This window comes from Monopterus albus, unplaced genomic scaffold, assembly GCF_001952655.1.
Source record: "Monopterus albus unplaced genomic scaffold, M_albus_1.0 scaffold231.1, whole genome shotgun sequence".
NCBI lineage: Eukaryota > Metazoa > Chordata > Actinopteri > Synbranchiformes > Synbranchidae > Monopterus > Monopterus albus.
In genome coordinates this window covers 66,260-89,456 of record NW_018128111.1, presented here as the reverse complement: position 1 = coordinate 89,456, position 23,197 = coordinate 66,260, and the positions used below count along the sequence as shown (strand labels likewise).

The 23,197-nt window shown below is 43.0% G+C and overlaps 2 protein-coding genes across 8 annotated transcripts in view; one reads left to right on the top strand and one right to left on the bottom strand.

Annotated features, from left to right (window-relative positions):
* The window catches only part of pikfyve (phosphoinositide kinase, FYVE finger containing), a 39,211-nt gene extending 28,945 nt beyond the window's left edge, over positions 1-10,266 (top strand). For 3 of the 6 annotated variants that reach the window (XM_020620022.1, XM_020620023.1, XM_020620021.1), the window contains 18 exons: positions 84-262; positions 691-804; positions 1,740-1,848; positions 1,952-2,106; positions 3,035-3,131; positions 3,912-3,969; positions 4,071-4,199; positions 4,280-4,400; positions 4,556-4,651; positions 4,752-4,832; positions 5,636-5,730; positions 5,827-5,886; positions 6,655-6,831; positions 7,390-7,493; positions 7,572-7,700; positions 8,404-8,665; positions 8,859-8,933; positions 9,579-10,264. In XM_020620022.1, the coding sequence (XP_020475678.1) occupies positions 84-262; positions 691-804; positions 1,740-1,848; positions 1,952-2,106; positions 3,035-3,131; positions 3,912-3,969; positions 4,071-4,199; positions 4,280-4,400; positions 4,556-4,651; positions 4,752-4,832; positions 5,636-5,730; positions 5,827-5,886; positions 6,655-6,831; positions 7,390-7,493; positions 7,572-7,700; positions 8,404-8,665; positions 8,859-8,933; positions 9,579-9,694 (2,157 nt within the window). In that variant the 3' untranslated portion in view covers positions 9,695-10,264. Of the gene's footprint in view, positions 1-83; positions 263-690; positions 805-1,739; positions 1,849-1,951; positions 2,107-3,034; positions 3,132-3,911; positions 3,970-4,070; positions 4,200-4,279; positions 4,401-4,555; positions 4,652-4,751; positions 4,833-5,635; positions 5,731-5,826; positions 5,887-6,654; positions 6,832-7,389; positions 7,494-7,571; positions 7,701-8,403; positions 8,666-8,858; positions 8,934-9,578 lie in introns of all 6 variants that reach the window. The other 3 variants (XM_020620019.1, XM_020620018.1, XM_020620020.1) reach the window with 2 other exon arrangements.
* Positions 10,267-11,001: 735 nt separating this feature from the next.
* The window catches only part of ankrd44 (ankyrin repeat domain 44), a 29,883-nt gene continuing 17,687 nt past the window's right edge, over positions 11,002-23,197 (bottom strand). The window contains exons 17-28 of one of the 2 annotated variants that reach the window (XM_020620016.1): positions 22,181-22,252; positions 21,695-21,896; positions 21,486-21,573; positions 21,277-21,394; positions 20,252-20,474; positions 19,841-19,928; positions 18,542-18,625; positions 18,304-18,449; positions 18,134-18,210; positions 17,755-17,837; positions 17,518-17,609; positions 11,002-11,164 (exon numbers count right to left, since the gene is read on the bottom strand). In XM_020620016.1, coding sequence (XP_020475672.1) covers positions 11,142-11,164; positions 17,518-17,609; positions 17,755-17,837; positions 18,134-18,210; positions 18,304-18,449; positions 18,542-18,625; positions 19,841-19,928; positions 20,252-20,474; positions 21,277-21,394; positions 21,486-21,573; positions 21,695-21,896; positions 22,181-22,252 — 1,296 coding nt within the window. In that variant the 3' untranslated portion in view covers positions 11,002-11,141. Of the gene's footprint in view, positions 11,165-15,885; positions 15,996-17,517; positions 17,610-17,754; positions 17,838-18,133; positions 18,211-18,303; positions 18,450-18,541; positions 18,626-19,840; positions 19,929-20,251; positions 20,475-21,276; positions 21,395-21,485; positions 21,574-21,694; positions 21,897-22,180; positions 22,253-23,197 lie in introns of those variants that run through there. The other variant, XM_020620015.1, reaches the window with a different exon arrangement.

Here is a 23,197-nt window from a genome sequence, read left to right as displayed (position 1 = left end):
TTCCTCTGACTGAAGTTGTGTACAAAACCTTTGCTTTGAATTGTGTGTTTGACCTGTTCTGAAGCTCTGCCTCTTTTTTTAAGGTGACGCCAGTGGTGCCTCTGTCCAACGACTCGTGGTCAATGTCTTTTGCCAAATACCTGGAGCTTCGCTTCTACGGTCACCAGTACACTAGACGGGCTAATGCAGAGCCCTGTGGGCACTCCATCCACAAAGACTACCACCAGTACTTCTCATACAACCAGATGGTGGCCTCCTTCAGGTTGGTCTGTCCTCCATTTGGCTACCACTGGATTTGACTAGATGAAATGTAATGATGCCTGGGATTTTAAATTGACACCATAAATAATTTATATGGAGAAAACACTTTTGCTGGTTGCATCATTAGCTCTCTAATCATGTGTAGAGAAATATGAATTCACATCATCCATCCATGTATTCACTGTGTCCATTCAGTTTGAAATTTCTACAATGGCTACAGCTAAAATCACCACTTTTCCCAACTTTGGGTTTTCCTATCGTTCTCTGTTCTTCCCTTGGATCCCCATTAGTTCCCACATAGTGGTCACCAATCTTTCTGGGGTCCACACAACAATGATAAACAACAGTATCAAAAAATAAATAAAACAATCACAATGGTTTCCAAGTGGCAGTAACTAAAGTAACAACGGTTTCCTGTTTTCTTTTCAGCTATACTGCAGTACGACTATTGGAGATTTGTCTTCCTCGTCCCAAGATCCTGATCAGGAACCCGGGGCCTTCCAAAAGCAACTTGCAGCAGGACCTGAAGGACTTCTCTCAAAAGTACATCAATGCCACTGACATCAGTCTGCATTCATGTATAAGTGTTCAGACTGGTTCATTTTCTGTGGAGCATCAGTGTGTACAGGAAATATGTCCAGTAGCTTTAGACGTTTGTTGCCTACAGTTGGAAACTTTTGCCATAGAGAGGTGTGCAGGGCTCATCATTTCATCAGAAATCATTCTCTGAGACTTAAGTATCCACAGCAAATTTAATCAGCCTGTAGTTGTTTTATCTAATGATAGAGCATGTACAGGCTGCAAAGACCTTTGTGCCAGTTGCATGTAGGCTGCAACTAAAAGTTGGCTATTTTCTCAATTGTTTGATTTGCAAAAGGTCAGAAAATAATGAAGCATGTTCTAGAGCAGGCCTTCAGATGTGTTCGCCAACAATCCAAAACCCAACTGTGTGCATTTTGTAATGATATAAAGCGGAAACTTAGTGCTGAAAAATGGCTTGAATAATTAAGCTTTTATTCAAATATTCACTGATTAATTTGACTAGTCGACTAATTGATTAATCAACTAGTTGTTGCACATATGGAATTTTTGGCTGAATACATAAATAAAATTGGCTGAACTTTCTCTGGACTACAGTGTTGTACAAAGAGATGGAGTGGCATTGCCAAAATGAGTCAAGATTAGTAACCTGATGCAAGAACTAACATTGAAAAGAAAAGAAGAGAGGTAAATACAGCAGTTGAGACACGGTGGTGAAGAACTGCAGTGCCTTAAAAATCAGTAGAATGTCATCTTAAGAAGAGATTTAAAATCCTTCCATGTTAAGAATTATTTTCTTCTGAGCCCATTGATAGTTTAACACAGTCCCAATGCTCAAGCAGAAAGTGTAGCGTAAACGGTGTGGTACGATTAAAGCATCTTCATTCACTGCTCTGTTTCTTCACCTGACCACATCCACTTGTCCGCTCTCTCCTCAGAGTGACTCAGGTGTACTTGGCAATTGATGACCGCCTCACCTCCCTTAAGACCGACACCTTCAGTAAGACGCGAGAGGAAAAAATGGAAGACCTCTTCGCTCAGAAAGATGTAGGGTCTGTCCCCCCCCCATCAGTAGCTTTAATCTCTGGGTATGGTGGTAGTGTTCAGCTCATAGTGGTGTGTGTGTGTGTGTGTGTGTGTGTGTGTGTAGATGGAAGAGGCCGAGCTGCGAAACTGGATCGAAAAGCTTCAAGCTCGACTGCAGGCCTGTGGTGTAGATTCTCCTCAGCAGCTGCAGTCTGTTCTCGAGTCACTGGTGATGAAGAAACAGAGTCTGTGTGAGATGTTACAGTCCTGGAATGGCAGGTAAGAATCTCTGCAGGTCTTATTTGGGGGGGGGGGGGATTGTTGATTATTATTTTTAAAACTTCCCTTCCACTTATTAACAGATTTAAAAATTATCGCCAAAGCACTAGCTACTAGAATAGACACAGTTACTCCAATAATAATCCACCCAGACCAAACAGGCTTCATTAAAACTAGATGCGCTTCAGATAACACCCGTAGACTGTTTAACTTAATCAGTCTTGTGCAACAAAAACAAACCAATACCATAGTTGCATCATTAGATGCAGAAAATGCATTCGACAGTGTTAACTGGTTATTTCTCTTCAGCACACTACGAAGGTTTGGTTTTGGAGAGTCTTTCATCCACTGGATTAAAACACCATATACATCACCTAGCACTCCAAAAACCACCAATGGGGTAACCCCATGTCTATTCACCATTTTCATTGAACGTCAAGCAGCGGCAGTAGGACAGAATAATAGCACCAAAGGAATACAAGACACTAACTCACAACATGAAATTAGTCTTTATGCAGATGGTTTATTATTATTATATTTACAGGACCCCTACATTTTGCTGCGAGAATTTTTTTTCCATTATTAACACATTCTCCAGGATTTACAACTACACAATGAACTGGAATAAATCCACCATATTGCCGCTCTCTGAAGACGCCTGGGATTCTGCAGCTCAAGACTTCACACTGGCAACATTAAATATTTATTCACACACAACTTAATTTAATGATCCCTTTGTCTCTTTTGTTAATGTCTGTTGTCATTTTCTATGTTATGCCCTTTGTCCTGTAAATGTGTTGTTTTGTGTTGCAATAAAAAACATATTTAGAGACAAACAGCAGAAAAAAAACTTGAATATATTCTAAGTGCCTTTTAAGTTTCTCTTGGTTTTTATTTTCATTCTTTCTCTTGTTTGCCTCCCCCTTAGACTGCAGGACTTGTTCCAGCAGGAGAAAGGCAGAAAGCGTCTGTCTGTCCCGCCAAGCCCGGGCAGACACCGACAGACCACCACTGACGACACCAAGGTCAGTAGCACCTTGGTCACTGTCAACTTTTTTTCCTCTTCAAACACCATGTAAACAAGGAACCTGGTTTCTGTAAATGGAGAAGAGGACTGGAGAAAACCGATGTCTGTGCCACGTATACTGGGTTTCTACTCTGCGGGTTACCTACGTATACAGATGTGCAGGACAGACAGAAGAATCATCAGTGTGATAGAAGAGAGGCAAGATGAAAGAAGAGAGAGTTTAACATAGCAATAAAATTGAAAATGAACACCTAGAGTGAGAGTAGCCACAATGTCACAGTTCAACTCCAGCCTTTTCTTGTTTTGCATGATGATGCTATTTACATACTCACACCGCCATCTGCACTTTAGATGTTTTCAGATTAATACTCATCACTGTGTTTCTTTGAAATTAAATCAGCTAAACTAAGGTTGAGAATGTTAGAAGTCTGATTACTGACTTGATGCATATAAAGTATGTGGACGTCACTGTCACCGGGTTTGAGGATTTGCTATGTTTCCTCATCTGGGGTTGTAGAAAATCTAGTATTTGGGTTTTGGACCGTTGGTCATTTGATAGACTCCCTTTGGGTTGTAGGTTATAGTTTTGTTTTATAAACTAAACAGATAATCAAAATAATAAGCAGATGAATTATCAAGGGAAGTAGCTGTTATTTCCAGCCCTATCCAGTTACTAAGTGCTCATGTTCATACTACATTTAATGGTGTGGAGATCACTTAGGCTTCATTTAGTGTGATTATTATCAAACTTATTTTTATTTACTCATTTAATTCACAGAGTGCCGTGGAGTCCTCCCCTCGGAACCCCTCCCCTGTGGTTCAGAACGGTGAGAAAGGTGAGTTCCCTGCCTCAGAATCCAACCTGGTTTCTTGCTTCTGAATCAGGCGGATTTTGCTGCCAACTGTAGATGATGAGTTGATGCGTTTTCTTCGACAGAGGACCGCCACCTCAGCACAATGTCTTCAGTGTCGTCCTCCCTGCTGCCATCCCCAGGAGAACCTGGAGCTGAACCGATCACACCTGGTCCCTCCTTCACTGAGCAAGACTCGATCAGCCTCCCAGAAGGTATGTACACACACAGCGTTTGTAGCTTCGCTCTGCAATTTTTGTTCTGCATTATGAATTCTGTGTTTGCTTGATTTCAGATGTCTTTGACGGACACTTGCTGGGTTCCACTGACAGCCAGGTGAAGGAGAAATCCACCATGAAAGCAATCCTCGCCAACTTCCTCCCTGGCAACAGCTACAACCCCATCCCCTTCCCGTTGTAAGTATTGTGCTCACTCTGGGCCATAGACTGTATATAAGTTCTCTTTATACTAATGATACTGTGATGCCAAAAATGACAATCATGACCTGTACGCACAAGTACTACAGACTTCTGCTCTTTGTCCATGACGGCGGTGTGATGTGTGTTGATAGTGACCCAGACAAGCACTACCTGATGTATGAACATGAGCGGGTGCCCATTGCAGTGTGTGAGAAAGAACCAAGCTCCATTATAGCCTTTGCTCTCAGGTGACCATCTGCATTGTCTCTCAGTCTCTGCTCAGAATTGGGCCATTACAAACATCCCATTTTCTAAAACATGATGTTGTGTCACCTATTTGCCTTCCAGTTGCAAGGAGTATAAGACAGCACTGGATGATCTGTCCAAGGCGTTCAGTGGAGCCGGGGATGAGACTCAGCAGGTTGTCAGGTACGCAGGATTCCCACTGGGCATGAAATATCTGGACTCCAGGGTGCAAGCTTATGTCTCAAATGACACTGAAACTTGTGTGAAAGTCCAGTAGTTGTGAACCTACAGAGGACTGTCACCTGACTCTGCAGCTCCCCTCGGCTTTACAAAGCTTTGTAGAGTTTTGGTTCACCATGTGAGTCACTCTCACTGCTCATAGTGTTGTTTTCAGCTGCAGCAGGAAGCAGAAGAAAACAGCCAGTGTCCACGACCTGCTCAGCAACAAACAGCAGACAGACACAGTCAGAGACCAGCTGGTGAACACAGTGGAGCATTTAGCAGCTACAGAGTCAGAGGTTTCCCTTAGGAGGAGGTGGAGACCAAACACAGAGAAAAAACAGAGGGAACACTGGACTGAGATTCATCAAGTGGACACAGACACATGAATGATCATGTTGCTCTGTAACCACTGGATGTGTAGACAACTTAAAAGATTGTACGTCACTGTAGCAGACCTCTTGGGAGTAGTGTGAATAGGTCAATCAAATAAATATACCAGAATATATGTCACCATTTGTTAGATAGTGTCCTTAGTTGTTTTAACAGGAAATGAGGTGAAAAAAATACAAACAAATCAAGAAGGATTCAAATGTTTTTGGTCATTAAAATTTTTTCAGCGTTTCAGAGGGAACTCTGCATCAAGCACCCGGAGTTTAACTTCAAAAACATATATAGACCAGCTGAAATGCATAAACCTCCTGTGGTAAAGTGAAATGACTTGGATTCATGTAAATATTTTTTATGTCTTTGCATTTTCTCCTCAGTAGTGGGGAGTGTCGGGCTAAGAGCAGCCCTGCCCGGCCAAGCGAGTCAGCCTCATCCCAGCAGAGCCGCAACAGCGTGGAGGCCGATCCCCTCAGTAAGTGTTGGGCTCCGCTTGGTCAGCTGACTCCTCCATCTACTGAGGTGTTAAACATGAGGTGACATGCTTCACTTTTATCTCTCTTTTGTGCAGAGGACGCAGACCTGGCAGACAAACAGAAGAAACAAACCGTGAATCCACACATTGAGCTGCGTGAGTGTTTTGTCATCTTTTACAGTTTCCCCTCAGAGGTTTGACTCGAATGTAACTGAAATAACTTCTGGGAAAAACACAGGCCAGATATGTATCAGGTGAATCTTTTAGTATGAAAGAAACAAACTATTTAAATCAGCAAAACTGAAAATATGTACTTCTAAAATCTGGAATACAGTCAAATGTCTTCAAAGTTCATCAACATGAAGAAATAATGTTGGAAAATATCAAAAAAAAAGTTCTTCAAAAAGGATTAACTGTATTTACAGAATTCATAGAGTGTAAAGAATTTAAATCAGCATACGACATTTTTAGTCGCTTCAAGTGAAGCTACTCTGTGTTTGTCTCTAAAATCTTAGCAACATTCATGGCGTCTGTCACATTTGTAATAAACAATAAACTTTGGAAGACTGTTGTGAAGAAGAACAACTTACAGCAAAGCAAAAGGAGGAAACTCCTGAAGAACTCGTGGAGTAAATGAAACATATGGAGAAAACCACAGAAGTAAATACAATCAAAAGCACTGTTATTTTTTTATTTCATGAACTTAATAAATAGAACAAATGAAACACTAGATATGATGAGCTAAACTTTGGGCACCAACCAGGTCAGTGCAGTTAAAATGGTGAATTCAGGCTTACAAGGCCAGTATGGACATTGTCAGTGAATTTAGTTAAACGTATCGCTGAAGGTTATGACGCACATCTCTTCAGTGTAAGTGCATCACAGCCTCGCTAACCTTTCACTCGTCTGTTGCTGTATCTGTAGAGTTCTCTGACGCCAGCGCCAGGTTTTACTGTCGGATCTATTACGCTGAGGAGTTTCACAAGCTGCGTGAGGAGATCATGGAGAGCTCCGAGGAGGATTTCGTCCGCTCGCTGTCCCGCTGTGTCAATTGGCAGGCTCGTGGTGGGAAGTCCGGAGCTGTGTTCTACGCCACAGAAGGTACGCATCGCTTCTGCTGCTTTCTGTACCAAACACAGGGAACAGCTCATTCGGTAAAATATTACTTCAAGCCTTCAGCTTAACAGTTGTGTTGCATAGTTTAAAACATAAAGCTAGTGTTCTTCTCTTTTGTTCCTCCCAACAAATTGCATACAAAGAGGAAAACAAAGGGTGTACATCTGCCTCTCAATACTCTACTCAGCTTCTTTAAGCTGTCTGTGGGAGCTAGCTCCAAGTCCACTGGTTCCTACTGAATGATACGGGTGAAATGATTGGTCAGTTCATTGATTAGAGGACAAACAGAAAATGAATTAGCAGATAAAATGAATTTCAACATCAAACTTTTGCTGCTTCCTGACTCTTAAATGTGAATATTTTCCTTTTCTCCACTTTTGTCTGATTGTAAATTAAATGTCTCACTATCTTTGAGTTTTGAGCTGTTGGTTGGTGAAGAACAGGCAGATGAATCAATAATGAAATAATTATTAGCTTCAGCCCTACTGAACCTAAACCTTCCTCATGTTAACGTGAATCTTCTCGTCTGCTGTGTCCTGTCAGACGACCGGCTCATCCTGAAGCAGATGCCCCGGCTGGAGGTCCAGTCTTTTCTGGACTTTGCGCCTCACTACTTCACCTACATCACCGGAGCTGTGCAGCAGAAAGTAGGCATCATAAAGAAATGGTTTCTATCTGGTGTTCACTCTGAGTTTAAGGTAACAACAGACACTTTTGCACCACAGAGGCCGACAGCGCTGGCAAAGATCCTGGGTGTTTACCGGATTGGATACAAGAACTCCCAGAACAACACGGAGAAGAAACTGGACCTGCTCGTAATGGAAAATCTCTTCTATGGACGCAAGATGGCTCAGGTTGGGCTCCCCGACACAGTGCTATTACTATGATAAAAAAGCCCAACTTCTCCAGTTTCATGATGGCTAAACACAAGCTGCTGTACCAGAAACTCAGTAACATGCATTCACATATTGGCAAATTTATAACTGGAATCAGAAAGAAGAAGCCCCTTTTTTGCTGCTTAGTTCTGTAGTATGCTTTAGAAAACACAGCCGTGTGTGAGAGGCCGATATTCAGATATCATGATTGATGAGATTTGTGTGGAACAGTGCTTTTATTATCTTTATTTCAGGTCTGTAGCTTTAATTGCAGATTGTCTTTTTTTTCTTTGCCAGTTTGAAAGACATATTTTATTGTTATTCGGGTTTTAATATAAAAACATTTCAAGTACTGTATGTCACAACATTCTGCCGCATTTTGGTTACAGCAGGTTTGCTTTGGATTATCCATCTCTATTATAATTGGAACCCACTCCGGTCCATTTTGGGCTCATGCACTGAGTTGCAATAAACCAGGCTGCTTTATTAAAGCATTAAAGTGACATGACAGATGCATCTGTGGGTAGAGCATGTTTGAGCTAGTCCTCAAAAAATCTTAGTACCTTTTTCCAAAACCACAAAACAATCACAACATGTACTGTGTAGTTTTAGGACCATTGTAAACAGTTACAAAGTGAACAAGTTCCTTGTAGCATCCTCAGCTGTGACGTCTCCTCTGCAGGTCTTTGACCTCAAAGGTTCACTGAGGAACCGCAACGTGAAGACGGACTCGGGGAAGGAGAGCTGCGAGGTGGTGCTACTGGATGAGAACCTGCTGAAGCTGATCCACGACAACCCGTTGTACATCCGCTCCCACTGTAAGGCCATCCTGCGTGCCGCCATCCACAGCGACGCCTATTTCCTCTCCAGCCACCTCATCATTGACTACTCCCTACTAGTGGGGCGGGATGACACCACTGATCAGCTGGTAGTTGGTATTATAGGTGAGAGGAGAAACGTCTGAAGTGTGCTTTTATCTTAACAGCAGTGATTTTGTTTTCTGTGAATGTTGCTTTTAATGTTCACACTTGGTGAGAACAATCGCTACAACAGCCTCCACTTCACAAACTATACATGTGACATCTGATATTCCTTCTGCCGTCTGCACAAAGTGTTTACCTCTGCTTTGTTCTGCAGATTATATCCGGACATTTACCTGGGACAAGAAACTGGAAATGGTGGTCAAATCCACTGGAATACTGGGAGGTCAAGGTCAGTCCTCGTCCTGTTTATAAAGCCCCTTTCAGACATTGAATACATGACACTACTACATAAACTCACTGGCTTTGTCAGGTCGTCACTGAGATGTGTCTGGCTTGAGGCTTCATTCAGACAGGCCAAGACAGTTTCAGAAACAAAACCATAGATGCATCTCATACACAAGGCTCGACAGCACATGCGTATAATGTATGAGACCAGAGTTTGTTTGCTACAACACACTTGGTTACCTCAGTGTCTGACCTCGCCATCGGACCAGTTTCCAGCCATTTTTGCAAACAGCTGAACATTATCACCTTCATGAAGGAGGGTTTAATCACAGGACTGTTGGACTAGACTGATTTGGTTCGCAAAACATCCCAGTTATAAATGCACAGATAAATAGTTGATAACTGGATAAAAAGGTTTAGTACCGAGCTTTGGGTCAGGCTTCTAAAATCTCAAATGTGGATACTGGTTTCTATCATCCAGGCTCCAGTTCAAAGTACAAAATGCAAGTTATAAACCTTTTAGCAGTTTCTGATTGCCCCTATATAAGGAGCAGACACATACTAGTGGTATCAGCTCTGCTGTGATGCTCAGTAGTGTGTACATGCTGTTACAGGATCCAGCTCTAACACTGGTGTGTTGCTTCTCCAGGTAAGATGCCCACCGTGGTCTCTCCGGAGCTGTACAGAGCTCGTTTCTGCGAGGCCATGGACAAATACTTCCTGATGGTACCTGACCACTGGACCGGCCTGGGCATCAACTGCTGAGCAGTGGATGCAAACACAAAACAGAAACAAAGGGGCTCCCTCTTGAACCGTCGACGCACAAGAATCGGTGTCCTGGACAGAGAATGAAGCACAGTGGGTGTTGCTGTGTGGACTGAAGCCTGACCAGAACACAGCACAGTATCATTCCAGGTTGCAACTGCAGCGTTACTGAGATTTAAATCAGGTTTTATCACTGGGGACACATTAGTGTTATTAAAACTGACAGTTGATCTCCCTCTGGGTCCAGACGTGTTTCACTGAGGGTTTATTTTATTGGTGCCATGAGTTCAAATGTTCCAGGAGGACCTGCTGAAAACATTCAGTGCTGTGGTTATAGTTTGGTAAACAAGCTAACTCATATAATTTATAGTTTGTTAATGTACAGAGATTGTGTAACTATTAAAATATGAACACTGATTTCTTTAAGCTTTCGTCTGTTGTTACTGAGGCAGAAATGATCAAATGACGTGATACAAAGAGCCTTTCAAAATACATGCGTGAAATACTTCTATACGTAACACTTATCGATTAATCATTTAAAGCAGTGACGGAGCAAAACTACAAATATTTGCTCTTTCGAGTTTCAGGAATTTGAATATTTGTTGTTTTTATAATGAGTGAAAACTGAATATTTTGGGGTTAAGGACTGACAATGTGAGCAAACTGAAAATGTCACCTCAGAGGTTGGTTTTCAGTTTTCATGTCTTATACAACTGATTAATCCCAAAAGAAAAAATATCTTAAACCTGCAACAACTTTATTACAAAAGTGTAAACAAGCAACAATGTTAGTGTTGTGTTCACAACTTCACTACCAGAACAATTACTGCAGAGTTTCTGTTTAACAAGGTGAATATCTGGATTTTACACCGCTGTTCAGTTTGAATGCTGATCAGATGACTGCAAAATAGCAGACGGAGGAATCAGTAGGGTCAAAGTTAGTTGATACCCCAGTAGACGCCATTAAAACTGCACAATTTGTCGTTTTGATGTTGTTAATACTGCTATTTTGTTATACTACTCAGCCTTATGCTGGTCTACTGTTTGCACAGTGAGAGCCGATGTACCAGAGTCAAATTCCTCGTGTGTCCGTCACACCTGGCCAATAGAGCTGATTCTGATTTTAAAATGGAGAGAAATACTTGAATTAGTTGCAGATAAACTACAGTTAACTAGTGTTTTTGCCATGGTTGGATTTTAAAAACATCCTAAATAATTTATTTTTCTCAGTTAAAACACTGCAGTCAGTAATTAAACTGTGTACATTTTGAAAACAATACCAAGGCCAAAGAAGGGATTTTCTTACAGCGTGGAGAATTAAGAGGCACCTGCACCGGAGTAACTTCAAACAGATTTTTATAGTTGTACAGTTTATATAAAACAACAGCTGACAAACAGCCCTCAGCATGTCGTACTGCATCAGGAACTGGTGTGACAGTCATCGATTGTCAGCACTGGTGAAGCTCATGTCCTGGTGGAATAACAATAATAGTGTCAGTCTCTCAGCAGGGACAGAAGAGGCCAGAAAAGACTGTGCTTGTTAACGTGTGCTTATCAGGCGTTTGAACCCGGCTGCAGCCTTCAGGGTTCTCACGGTAAAATCAATACATTAGCATACATACCATAAGACAAATAAACACTCTGACCTTTAGTTCTTTCTGAAAATGTGACTTAAACATGTTTTGTGTTCAGCCGTGTCAGAAGCAGACATCACTCTCTGATGGGGATTTGTTTTCATACAAAGCTTTGCATCAACGTTATAGACAAAAGCAGTTCAATTTCTTATCAGTACCTAAGCTAACACACACACACTCACACCACGCGACCTACAGAAGGCAGGTGATATTATATATATTCTCATGAAAATCAATTAAATGACCAAAACCCACTTTGAATTGAGTCTAATAAAAAATGTTGAAAGCATGATTATCTCCCTCTGAGCCACTGAGCTCCATTGTCATCCACAAACTATTAAAAGCACATACATGAGCCACGCTGCTGCAGTGAATACGGGCACGGTAGTTTAGTTAAAAATCAATTCCACTTACAGTCCCGCTGCCATAAATCCTTACTCAAGGACCAAATCTGGAACTGAAACGGTCACCAAAAATGGGAGTAATGTTTGTTTTAGGAAATAATTTAGCCTTTGTTAAAAATCTAGCAAAATCTCTGTGACCCGTTTTTAAGAGAGAGTAACTCGTTGCTGGTTTTGATCTTCTTGGTATTTTTGTTCAACAGAAATACAGAATATCACCAACTCTCAGCAGAACAGGAAACAGTGGAGTGAGACAGTTTCACTACAAACATCTGCACAGTGGTCCCTCACGCAGAGCAACCTCCTCTCCCACTGTCTCCCAGTGGAACATCGAGACTCGTGCTCCACGTATTAAAGACTCAGTTCCCCCAGGTTTTCAAACACTTCTGGTTTCTAGTGGCAGCTACATATGCAGATAGTTCAGGTTCTGAGATGGCCATGATTGATCAATATGTTTGGACCCTGATCAGTATGAACGCTCGACAGAGTTCATTGGGGTGAAAGAAGAAAGGAAAAGGTTTTTTCTTATAAATTAAGCCGTTTGGCAATGAATCAAAAATTGCAGAAATAAATCTCCCAAATCTAAATTGACATTAAAATCTTGTGTTGTCTGACCAGCAGCCCAAAACTTAAAAGACAAGTAGTGGTAACATCACAGAAGCAAATAATTCAGATCAGAGGAGCAGGAGCCAGTGTAGTTTGGCTTTAAGAAAATGACTCAATGAATACAGTTTGATTAATGTATTCTGATTAATTTCCTATCGATTGATTAAATGTTTCAGTTCTAGTAAATACAAAAAAGAATAAATCAAGGTGACAGTTCCAAAATAATTCTCCTGAATAGCCATATCACTGACGAAACACTGTCACCTTGAAGTCCGTTTAGTAGCTGTCCTGGAGCTTTTGATCACTGATTAGAGGACAGTGATGCTGCAGGTGTCGAGCATCAGGGGGCTTAGATGTGCAGCATAACCCCCAGTGTACCTTTGTTGCATGGCCTCCCTGTTTTCTTCCAGCTAAAGGCAAAAAAAAAGCACCAAAACTAGAAGAAGAAGTCTGAGGCAAATACTGTATCTCAGAACCTGGACAAACCTGCACGGCTCGATGCCACTAGGGTCGTATTTTCTTAAGCATTTGTTATTTTGGTGGACTGAACCTTTAAAATTAGTAGAATGTACCAACAGGATATGTCGCAAAAGAAAGATCAGTTAACATCAAGGCACTGGACACATTTCAGACAATGGCACATAGCTGGTAGGTAGACGAAACCGAGGTGGGGGGGTCAGTGGTCATGGCCCTGGGTTACTGTACATTTAAGTGCTGGCAGTATTTGTACCATCATGGAACTTAATAAATACCAGAATTAAATGAGGTCTAAAAGCTTTTCATCCTCGCAGGACTGTGGTTTTACTGGAGAATCTAGGTTTAGACATTTAGAGCTGCGAGGGTCGGGGGGGAGGCGTCACTTTGACACCGGTGGCTACCCTGGTCTACAAAGTGTGCAACAATGCACATCAACAGGTGGGGATGCAAACAGTGCCTGGAAAAAATGCATAATCTCAGAAGTTCATGGGTGGATACATCCCAGTTCCCTTATCTGATGGTTCCTCACCCACATTTCTCAGGGGAGAACCAAAGTAGCCTATGCTTAAAGGCAAAGTCAGACCGACACTCACTTCCAATTAATTTCTATGTAAAACACTTGAAAAATGCAATTAAGAACCTGGCTATGTGTATACGTACATGGCTGCTTCCCAAGTCTCTTATATGGGTTTACTTTTCATTTCCCTCACTTGTGTCATTTCCTTTTCACACCTAGAGCGGCACGAATAAACAGTATGAATTTTTCAGAGGTGATTTTAAACGTACCAAACCTTTATATACAGTTAGTGCACCAACCGCTGTGTGAAAATGAAATGTGAGGTTCTAAAAACATCAAGCGACAAAGACCTGGTGCTGGTTCTGGTAAATACAGAAGAATAATAAAAGAATATTTGGGTGCAACCTACACCGGGGGAAAAAATGAACCTCAGTGCAGGGCTTGAAACTGTACCATGGTGGTTTCTGGACCTCCTTCAGTATGTCTGTGGGACAATTTGAGCAGTGGTGGCTGCTCCCACAGTACTTGAAAAGGCAGAGGAACAATTACGATGGCCTGGTCGACCTCAGATCCATTCAACCTTTGTGTGTCTGAGGTGAAATATATACTGAATACCAGATCACAGGTGCAGGTTTTAGTAACAATGTTGCAACTTTCCAGCAAGCTGCGTCATAATCGGTCACGTGTTCCCGTCGGTGAAGAATAATGCAGCTTTTTCGCTCCGTGATATTCTGTCTTTGATTTACAAGGGTTGCTTGACAGAATATTGCTTCAAAAATGATTATTGATATGTGAGAAAACCGCACATCAAGGAAATCTGCCTCTGATCACAGCTCTTATGGAGACATGAGACATCCTTTCCTCTGATCCTTCATCTGAAGTGTCCAGTCACTAACTGGCTTTTCATAAAGAGACTTCCAGGAAGGATGCGCTTGTGCTCATGGCTCCTCCAGCAGCCTCCTCGATCCTCGGAGCAGATATAAGAGACTTGGGACATCCTCATTCGTCAAGGGCCGAGGAATTATCATATAAGAGATGTGAGAAGCAGCCTGTGTCTCTTGAAACGCTGATGACAACCTGTCAGACAGTTGTCAAGATGTCTGCCCTGCTCGCACAGCCATGTTCCTCAGTCTGCTGCTTGTCAGAGAAACGTGGCAGCAGATAAAGCGATCGAGATGTACCCAGTGTGTTGTATCCTCTATCCTGCTATTTAAACTACTAAATGGCTGTACAGTTCACATTCCAGCCAGAATTCATCAAAACCACACAGCGAAATTCTAATCGGTGCTTCAGTTGTCAACAGTTAAAAATAATCTCTGCGTACCTTTTTGTTCATGTGTTGGAGACAAAAACAGGCCAAAATGATACAAATGTTAAAACTACACTTAGCTCACTGATCTGTTGACTTCAGTTTGTACAAACAGTTAAAAATGGCTTGTTTTAAAGATAAGACGAGCCTCTGCAGCGACTTGCTGTGCTGTGCAGAGACTAAGTACCGAGGTCGGTTTGGATTTAAGCACCAGTGAGTAGAAAGAACAAACCGTGGTGTGAGTTAACACAATCATGCAGACCCAAACCAGAACTGGACCAGATCATTCTGCTTCATGGAGCAACTGGTTCGGCTGCAGCAGTCCGTCCAGAGCAGCTGATCAGTATTTGTTTTGTGGCCAAGTGCCTCAGTGCCTCAGGGCCTCAGGGCTGAGGTCACAGGAAGCATGGAAACCAGAGCGCTCAATACTAAACTACTCAATAATCACATGAATAACTTGTCTAAAAGCCGGTGGTGGAACGTAACACAGTACATTTACTCTAGTACGAATCTGAGGTACTCTACTTGTGTATTTTCATGCTATATCTCTCCACTACAGTTCAGAGAGAAATAGTGAAGTTTAGTTAAGATATAATTTAAAATATGTTTTGTTATAAACTACCCAACATCTACTTTAATCATCGTTAAATTTATTCCAATGTATTTCACTGAGTTAGTTTGGACAAAACCTGCAGTGTGAATGTTTCAGGTTGGGTGAAGATTTCTGAACCAGTTAATCAAGAAAAAGATTTGATTAATCCAAAAGAGGAAAAGATTATTAGACTAAAGTTAAATGATTTTTACATATTATATATTTCAACAATAATAATAATAATAACAGATCAGTCAAGGGACATGTTTTTGCATGAAGTTATACTTTGTTTTCCTGATTATACTTAAAGAACTTTTCTAATTGAGAACATTACGTTGTATATTTACTGTATACAGTGTGGTATCAGTACTTTTAAAGGATCTGATTACTTCTGCTCCTCTGAAATATACCGTTTGTGAAATTACTGAAAAAATCCAAACTTTAAAGTTTATTCAAGTAAAATAAATGAGAAGTTACAGACACGTAATGATGTCCTATAAAACTACACATTATTGCTTCATTTTGGTACTTTGGTACTTGTAGTTTTTTGGTTATTCATGTGATTATTTGTGTATTTATAAGTTCATATTGAACACGCTCCAGGCCGAGTCACTGCCAGGTCTCTGCCCTTCTGTTTTTTTTTCCCGCGTTGGAGGGCCCGGAGGGGTTCCTGGGGCTGTGTGGCCCCCGAGGGCCGTTCCCCGGGCCTTTACCCCCCTGGTGGGGCAGCTGCCTCAGCAGGGAGCCTGGGGAGGGAGCCCCGGAGCTGCAAGGGGAGCAGAAAGGCATCATGGTAGCCAAAATGAGAGCCAGACAGTCAGCCACCTCTCTGCTAGGAGCACAAGCCAGAGCAGGGGTCAGACCTGAGACAGAGAGAAAAAAGGGAGAGGAGGAGAAGACGTGGACGAGGCGGGGAAGACGAAGCAGGAACAGGAACAGGAGACAGAGGGAGGGACGGAGCAGCATTCCATTAGTGTCCAGCCAGCTGACGGGGGGTGGGGGGGATACACGGAGCACACAGAGCGACCACCACACAGTCTGTTACAGCTTAACACACACTGACTTAAAGTCCAACTGAAATCACATTTCAGCAAAAGCTGTGAATAGAAACTTGCGGAGTGTCTTTGGCTGACACACCACCAGATCTCAACATCAGTATCGTCGTGTTTTCAATAAGGCCTTCACCTACGTAGACAGATACCAGCAACTGTATCCTCTCAAACTAATGCAGAACTAGGGGCCGCCATCATGAAAGGCCAAAACATAAAGCTCTCCCTTCTGTTTCAGTGTGTTTTTTTTTTCTCAAAGTAAAACAGGAGACTAGTGATTTACAGAGCAGATGTGTCTGTTGTTGGCAAAAAAACATTTTCATTTCAGTTGGATTTTAAAATGTCTAATGACCTGTAGCACGAAAACACAGAGCAGAGAAACAGTTGAAATGAGGGTTCCCACTGTCACCTGGAGGCAAAAAGGCTGGGGGGGGTACTATCACAATACATAGGAGAGTGAGCTGTGTGGAGGCTATGTTAGCCGCTGCTAGCATAGCACAGTTCAATCAACTTCAGGAGGAAGAAAACCGACATCTGGCCACTGTATATCAGTGGGGACCGTGTGGAGAGGGTGGTGGCCTTCCGCTTCCTGGGAGTCCATATTGAGGAGGATCTGACCTGGGGTGTGAATACCTCTGGACTGCTTAAAAAGGCCCGGCAGAGACTGTACTTCCTTACATACTGTATATGTGTATGGTACAGCAGCAGCACAGTGGCTCAGAGGTAAATGCTCCAGGGGGGTCATTAATACGGCCCAGGAGATCATCGACTGCCCTCTCCTCACTCTGGAAGAACTACACAGTTCCCGCTGCCTCAAAAAAGCCCAGAACATCATTAAGGACACTTCACACCCTGGACATTCACTCTTTGAACTGCTGCCGTCAGGTAGACGGTTCAGAGCAATCAAATCAAGGAACGCTACATTCTGGAATAGTTTTTACCCAACGGCAGTTACCACACTCTGCTAAAATATAATAGCTGGAGACGCTTGTGGCATGTTGCTCCTCATCACGTCCTGTCATCTCTCTACTGCCATTACCAAATAAAAGGTATTACAAATGGGGATGAGACAACCCAGCTTTATGGCCAGTGGGAACCCCTGTTAAAGACAGACATTTGCAGCACACATGGAAAATCACACAAATTTGAGTTCATGCTGGAACAGAGGAAAACATTCATGCTGACCAGAGACGGTGACGTGCAGCTAGAGCCTAAGGGACTGGACCCGGGTCAACCTACCGTGGTCATCCACCGTCTGAACGTTGGCTCCTCGGGACAGCAGTTGCTGGACCGCCTGCTTCAGACCGCTACGAGCCGCCAAGTGGAGAGGACTGAGTGACAGACGAGGAGAGAAGGTTTATAAAGAAACATCAAGAAGTGTCATCGTGCTGTTTCTGTACTCACCCCCCCCCCCCCCCTCCTGTTCAGCTTCTACAAAGCCTTCTTTTGGTAGGGACACAGGTTTGACATACTCACGTTTGCAGCGCTGCATTTGTGGCATTTATGAGCGCACTGTCCGACAGCTTCTCCAGGATCAACAGCACACACTCTTCCTTTCCCTGTAAGATGAAGACATCAGGTTATAGTGACGTACCAGCTGAGTGGATCTGATTCGAGGCCTGACCTCAGTGTCATCATCACTCAGTCAGATTCTGGAGGTCACATAACAATGCAGAGACAGGCCTCACATTTCCTGTGGCCCAGTGCAGAGGTGTGGCGCACTGGGGTTTCTTTAATAGTGACTACACCACATTCAATGCTGTTAGTCTCTGGTGGGATTTGTGCACAACAACAATAGACAAGCATTAGCATTATCTTTTAAAATGAAGAAATAAGATGGAGGGTGGATACCTACATTACTGCAAGCAAGGTGCAGGGTGGTGTTGCCATCTCTGTCCGTGAGACTGAGGCTGGAGCCAGTCAACAGCACCTCTGGAGGGCAAGACAGAAAATCAGTGACACAGAGCCAGAGCTAAATGTCATAAAACAACATCGACACAGTGCAGCATTGAAGCCTGTCTGTACCGAGAGCTCCGACCCTGCCCTTCCCGGCTGCCATCATCAGTGCGGTTCGCCCCAACTGGTCTACAGCATCAACAGGTACATCATGGGAAAGGAGCAGCTGGACGCAGTCGACGTGGCCTGCGAATGCTGCAGCATGAAGAGGAGTCCTGCAGGAGAGAGGGACATGAACACTGAAGACAGGCCAGAGCTTTGACAGTGCTGCGGAATAAACACACCTGCACACACATGCACGTCCTACCTGCCCTTAGAGTCCCTGCAGCCAGCGATGTCTGAACCCATGGCCTCCAGCAGCAGAGAAGCACAGGACTCATGATCATTCACCCTGATAGATTGGACACAAACAGACATGCACTGACTGGAATCAGAGGAAAAGTTGCTACAGAGTCTAGTTAACACTACTATTAAATACTCCAGGTGGCATGTTTCTAACTGTTGACCCTGTTGCTCAGTGCCAAGCTAGAGCACCAGCACGTCAAAGTATGAAAACTGGATCAATATAAAATGAAGAACAGGATAATCGGCAGCACGTTTTCCACACTATTCACGGATACGGTACATACACATGATCATTGTAGGCAGATTTAAGGTCAATTTAAATGTTTATTAATGGTCAGTAACTACTTTTATTTTATATGTGCTCTCATTCATTCAGCCGACCTGAGCTGTCCCTCTGATGTGCTCATTCCTAATCCTGTCCATCCTGGTCCCTCCTACAGAGAACCTCAACATCCTCATCTCTGGTACCTCCATCTCTGCCTCTTGTCTTTTCCTCACTGCTATGGGTTAGAGACTAGCAGTTATTTGGAATTTTTGAATATTTGCTTGTACAAATATCCTTAATATGAAGATTCCCTGTCTTCTCTGTTTTATGTAACTGAACTCAGCAAACACTGAAAAACAAACAACAACCAAGTGAATTCAACCACTCTGGATTTTAGAACAAACAAAAGTTGTGATTGTCACAACTTTTCTGATTAAATGATGAATTAGTTTGGAATAAAACTAATTAATAAATCAACTGGTAGGAACATGAATTCAAATCTGTTTAAACTCACTTTAGGATCAGAAGCAAACATTTTGTCTCACTATTTTTTAAAGACCAACAAAGAAAACACACAGGCGGCAGCTCCAGTGAAACTTTAGTCTGCTGGTGAATGTCCTCGCTTCAAAGATTGTTTGAGTGGAAAGACCCATCACTCTGAAACATTTCTCTACAACAGACAGCAAACTGTTTTTGTAGTGACTCCACTCTAGAGAAATGATCAGCTGATCCCAACTTAAATAAATGCAGCTTTTTATGCATCAAAATCAATAATTGGAATGATTTAATAGTATAAAAATCTAGTGTAAACTGTGAATACAACTGTAGTATTTCTAGCTTCACAAGTTCTTAAATTGAATGATATTTAAAAGGATTCAGATTTGATTCGTACAAACACCAATCTTACTTTGAACCTACAGTCCTTTCACAAACGTGGATATCTTTCTGTGAAAATCAGTAAAAATGATAATTAATAACTGTCTATGTGTGACTTACACAGCACAGTGCAGAGGGGTGAACAGGTTCCCATCGATACAGCGACAACCTTTCTGCTCCAGCAGGACCTCTACACACCCCTCCTGGCCTGCAGACACCAAAACACAAACACACACTGATGGAAAAATGTATGACTTTGATTTAAAGTGTGTTATCACTGGTTTTGTACCGTTTATTTTAATCATTACAGCAATGACGATGAAATAAACTACATCCATCCTCCCCTGCATCATATATAACATCATACTCTACTATTACTTAACAATAGCAGAAATATCAAGAGTCTCACGGTCACAGGGTAACAGGCGGCAGCGTGATGACATAATGTCCCACCTATCACAGCACAGGTTATAAAAATAAAAACAATCAGTGGTGACTGAGGGCATCAGTGAGTGTGTGTGAGACACTAACCGTAGTAGCAGGCCCAGTGCAGCGGTGTGTATCCGCTGTGGTCTCTAAGTGGCGGCAGGGACCCCGGGTCTGAGCAGGCAATGCTCAGCAACTCGCTCAGCCAAGAGGCGTGGCCTCGGGCCGCGGCCAGGTGGATGGCCGTACGCCCCCGAGAGTCGCCGAGCAGAACAGAAGCTTCCTGCTCCAACAGACACTGGATACACTCCTCCTGACCACACAGCAGCTGGGGGGCAAAGACCAAGGCCTTTAGGTCACAGTGAACCACAGTGTTGGTTTCTTAACAAACCGTGTGCAGTCTACTGCACATTTAAGTGGATACAATCAGGAGGTGGTGGAGACCAAACACAGTGGCTCATCACGAGAGGCAGCTTTACATGAAGGATTGTGATGCTCCATAACTACTGGATGTGTTAATGAGCAGCTGTTGGCTAGAAAGTTCACTATACCAACTTTAAATATGGTGATATGTCAGTGTTCACTATTTGTTTCCCCCCAAATGGCCAAAGAATCTGTTATTGCACGTTTAACATCAGATTTTTTTTTTTTATGCAAACCACAAATCCAGACCGATTTCCAGACCCAGGATAGCCGTTTCCAGCTAAGCTAAGCTAACTGGCTGCAGCCTTACAGAATCAGATTAGTTCACCGGTCTTAATGTTATCATCTAACTTTTGGTAGTAAAGCATTTGTATTCCCCAGAATGTCAAACTCCTCCTTTAAAGAGAGTCACTTTAAATGGAAGAAATCACAAAATGTAGGAAAGTAAATGAAATGGACACTGTCCATGTGTCAGCAGGGAACAAACTGACTGTAATTAAGAGTGAGAACATGTAGAACTTCAGTCTTTTTAAATGATAAGAGCAGAGTCTATTATTACTACGTTAATCAGCAAGCCAATTTTACCAGAACTGTTTGGACTTCGTATAGGATCCATCGCTCATGGTACGAAGCTGACAACTTTAAACCCTGGTGGACAGAGGAAGGGCCACAGAGACACAACACACAGCACAGAGTTCACCGCTCACCCCGAGGTGCAGCGCAGTGAGGCCGTGTTTATCGGCCATGTTGACGTTGGCCTCCCTCTCTAACAGCAGTGACACTGCGTCAACGTGACCTCCTGCCACCGCCAGCATCAGAGGAGTCCTGCAGAGGAGGACGAGGTGTTTAATACATTTGTGAAAGAAAAGACAGGAGCTGTTAACAGAAGGGAACGGATCACAGGTGGATCACTCACTGTCCCTGAGAGTCAGCAGCATCTACGAGGTCTGCACTGTCAGATTCATCCAGCAGGAGGCGCACGCACGTCGTATGGCCGTTCATCACTGCAGGAAGCCAGAGAGGAGTCACACATGTGATTAGCAGGCAGTCAGGTGACATGACAGCTCAGTTAGATCACCAGAAACCATGTGAACAAGTTGTGACCTAATCAGTAAACATGATCACCTGCCAGGTGCACAGGGGTGCGTCCATGCTGGGTGTCGGTGGTGCGTGGTGACGCCCCCTGGCTGAGGAGGGTGTGAACACAGTCGCTGTGTCCCCGCAGAGCGGCCAGGGCCAGGGGGCTCCTCCCCGCCTCGTCCCACTGGTCCACCTCCTGCCCCCCCTGCAGCAGCACCTCCAGCGCCTGGGCGTGACCGTGGTACGCCTGCACAGACACACACCCTGGTGTCAACACAGCAAACTGACTGAACATCCTCTCTTTAGTCACCTGTTACTGTTCAAACTGATTTCAGAGGACAAGTCATCTATGACATATAACAAATCTTTTTAGCCTTCACATCGACAAAAAAAAAAAAAAAATCATCTTAAAATGCTAGAATGTAATATGGAACCTCTGCTGCTGAGCACAGGGCACAGCGGGAATAAAAAATGACGGTGGGCCAGTGTTCACATATTGAAAAGTGTTGTTCTGATGCTGGTGAGACTCACAGCAAGATGCAGCGGGCTCCTGGCACTCAGAGATTTGGGGTCGTCTTGGTGACTGTCGTCTCTGTCCAGCAGCTGCAGGTCACAACGACATGCTTTACATGAAAACCGCCCCCTACTGTTATAGTAGGATGATGGTAAATAGGATTTCATATGAATCAAATTCAATCATTCAAATATCAATCGAATTCATATGAAATGAAATCATATCTCATGAAATCTATCTAGTTAGAGACTGTTTTCATCATGACTCCAGTGATGCTACAAGTTCTATGACCAGTTTTTAATGCCTAGTTTCTTTTCACCCACCCTGTATGTGAACATCATAGATATTGCATCAGACCAGCTTCATGAACATGTGTGAAAAACACAAAATACACCAAATAAATAAAAATAAGAGGGAAGACATGGAACCTGAAAACCTGCTTTCCTATGAGGAAGTATTGCAGCTGGGTGAGACGTTGGTATCAGGCAGGAGGAAGATGAAGAAACCAATGTGTTTCGTTTAGTTCACATGTGTCAAACTCAAGGCCTGTGGGCCACATCCGGCCTGCAAGATCATTTTATATATCTTTTTTTAATGGCCTGGTGATATGAAGCGCCGGTAACACACAAACTACAAATCCCATAATGCAGCGCAACAGCTGCCTTACCGAATGATAGGCTACCTGCGATCATTCCCGCTTCAATTATGTCAGATCAATCAAGCGTCTGTTGATGTATACAACCCTAATTTCAAGTCAAAGCTAGCCCCTAACAATGGCCAAGAGGAAAGTTGATTCTGAAAACAGAGCCTTTCTAAACCGGTGGGAGGCTGAGTATATGTTTACTGACATTGTCGGTAAACCTGTGTGTCTTATTTGTGGAGCTAATGTGGCTGTAATTAAGGAATATAACCTAAGACGGCACTACGAGACAAAACATCAGGACAAGCTGAAAAACGTGAATGAAGAGCAGAAGCTACAGAAGGTAGAGGAGTTGAAGAGGAATCTGACATCACAGCAGACGTTTTCACCAAAG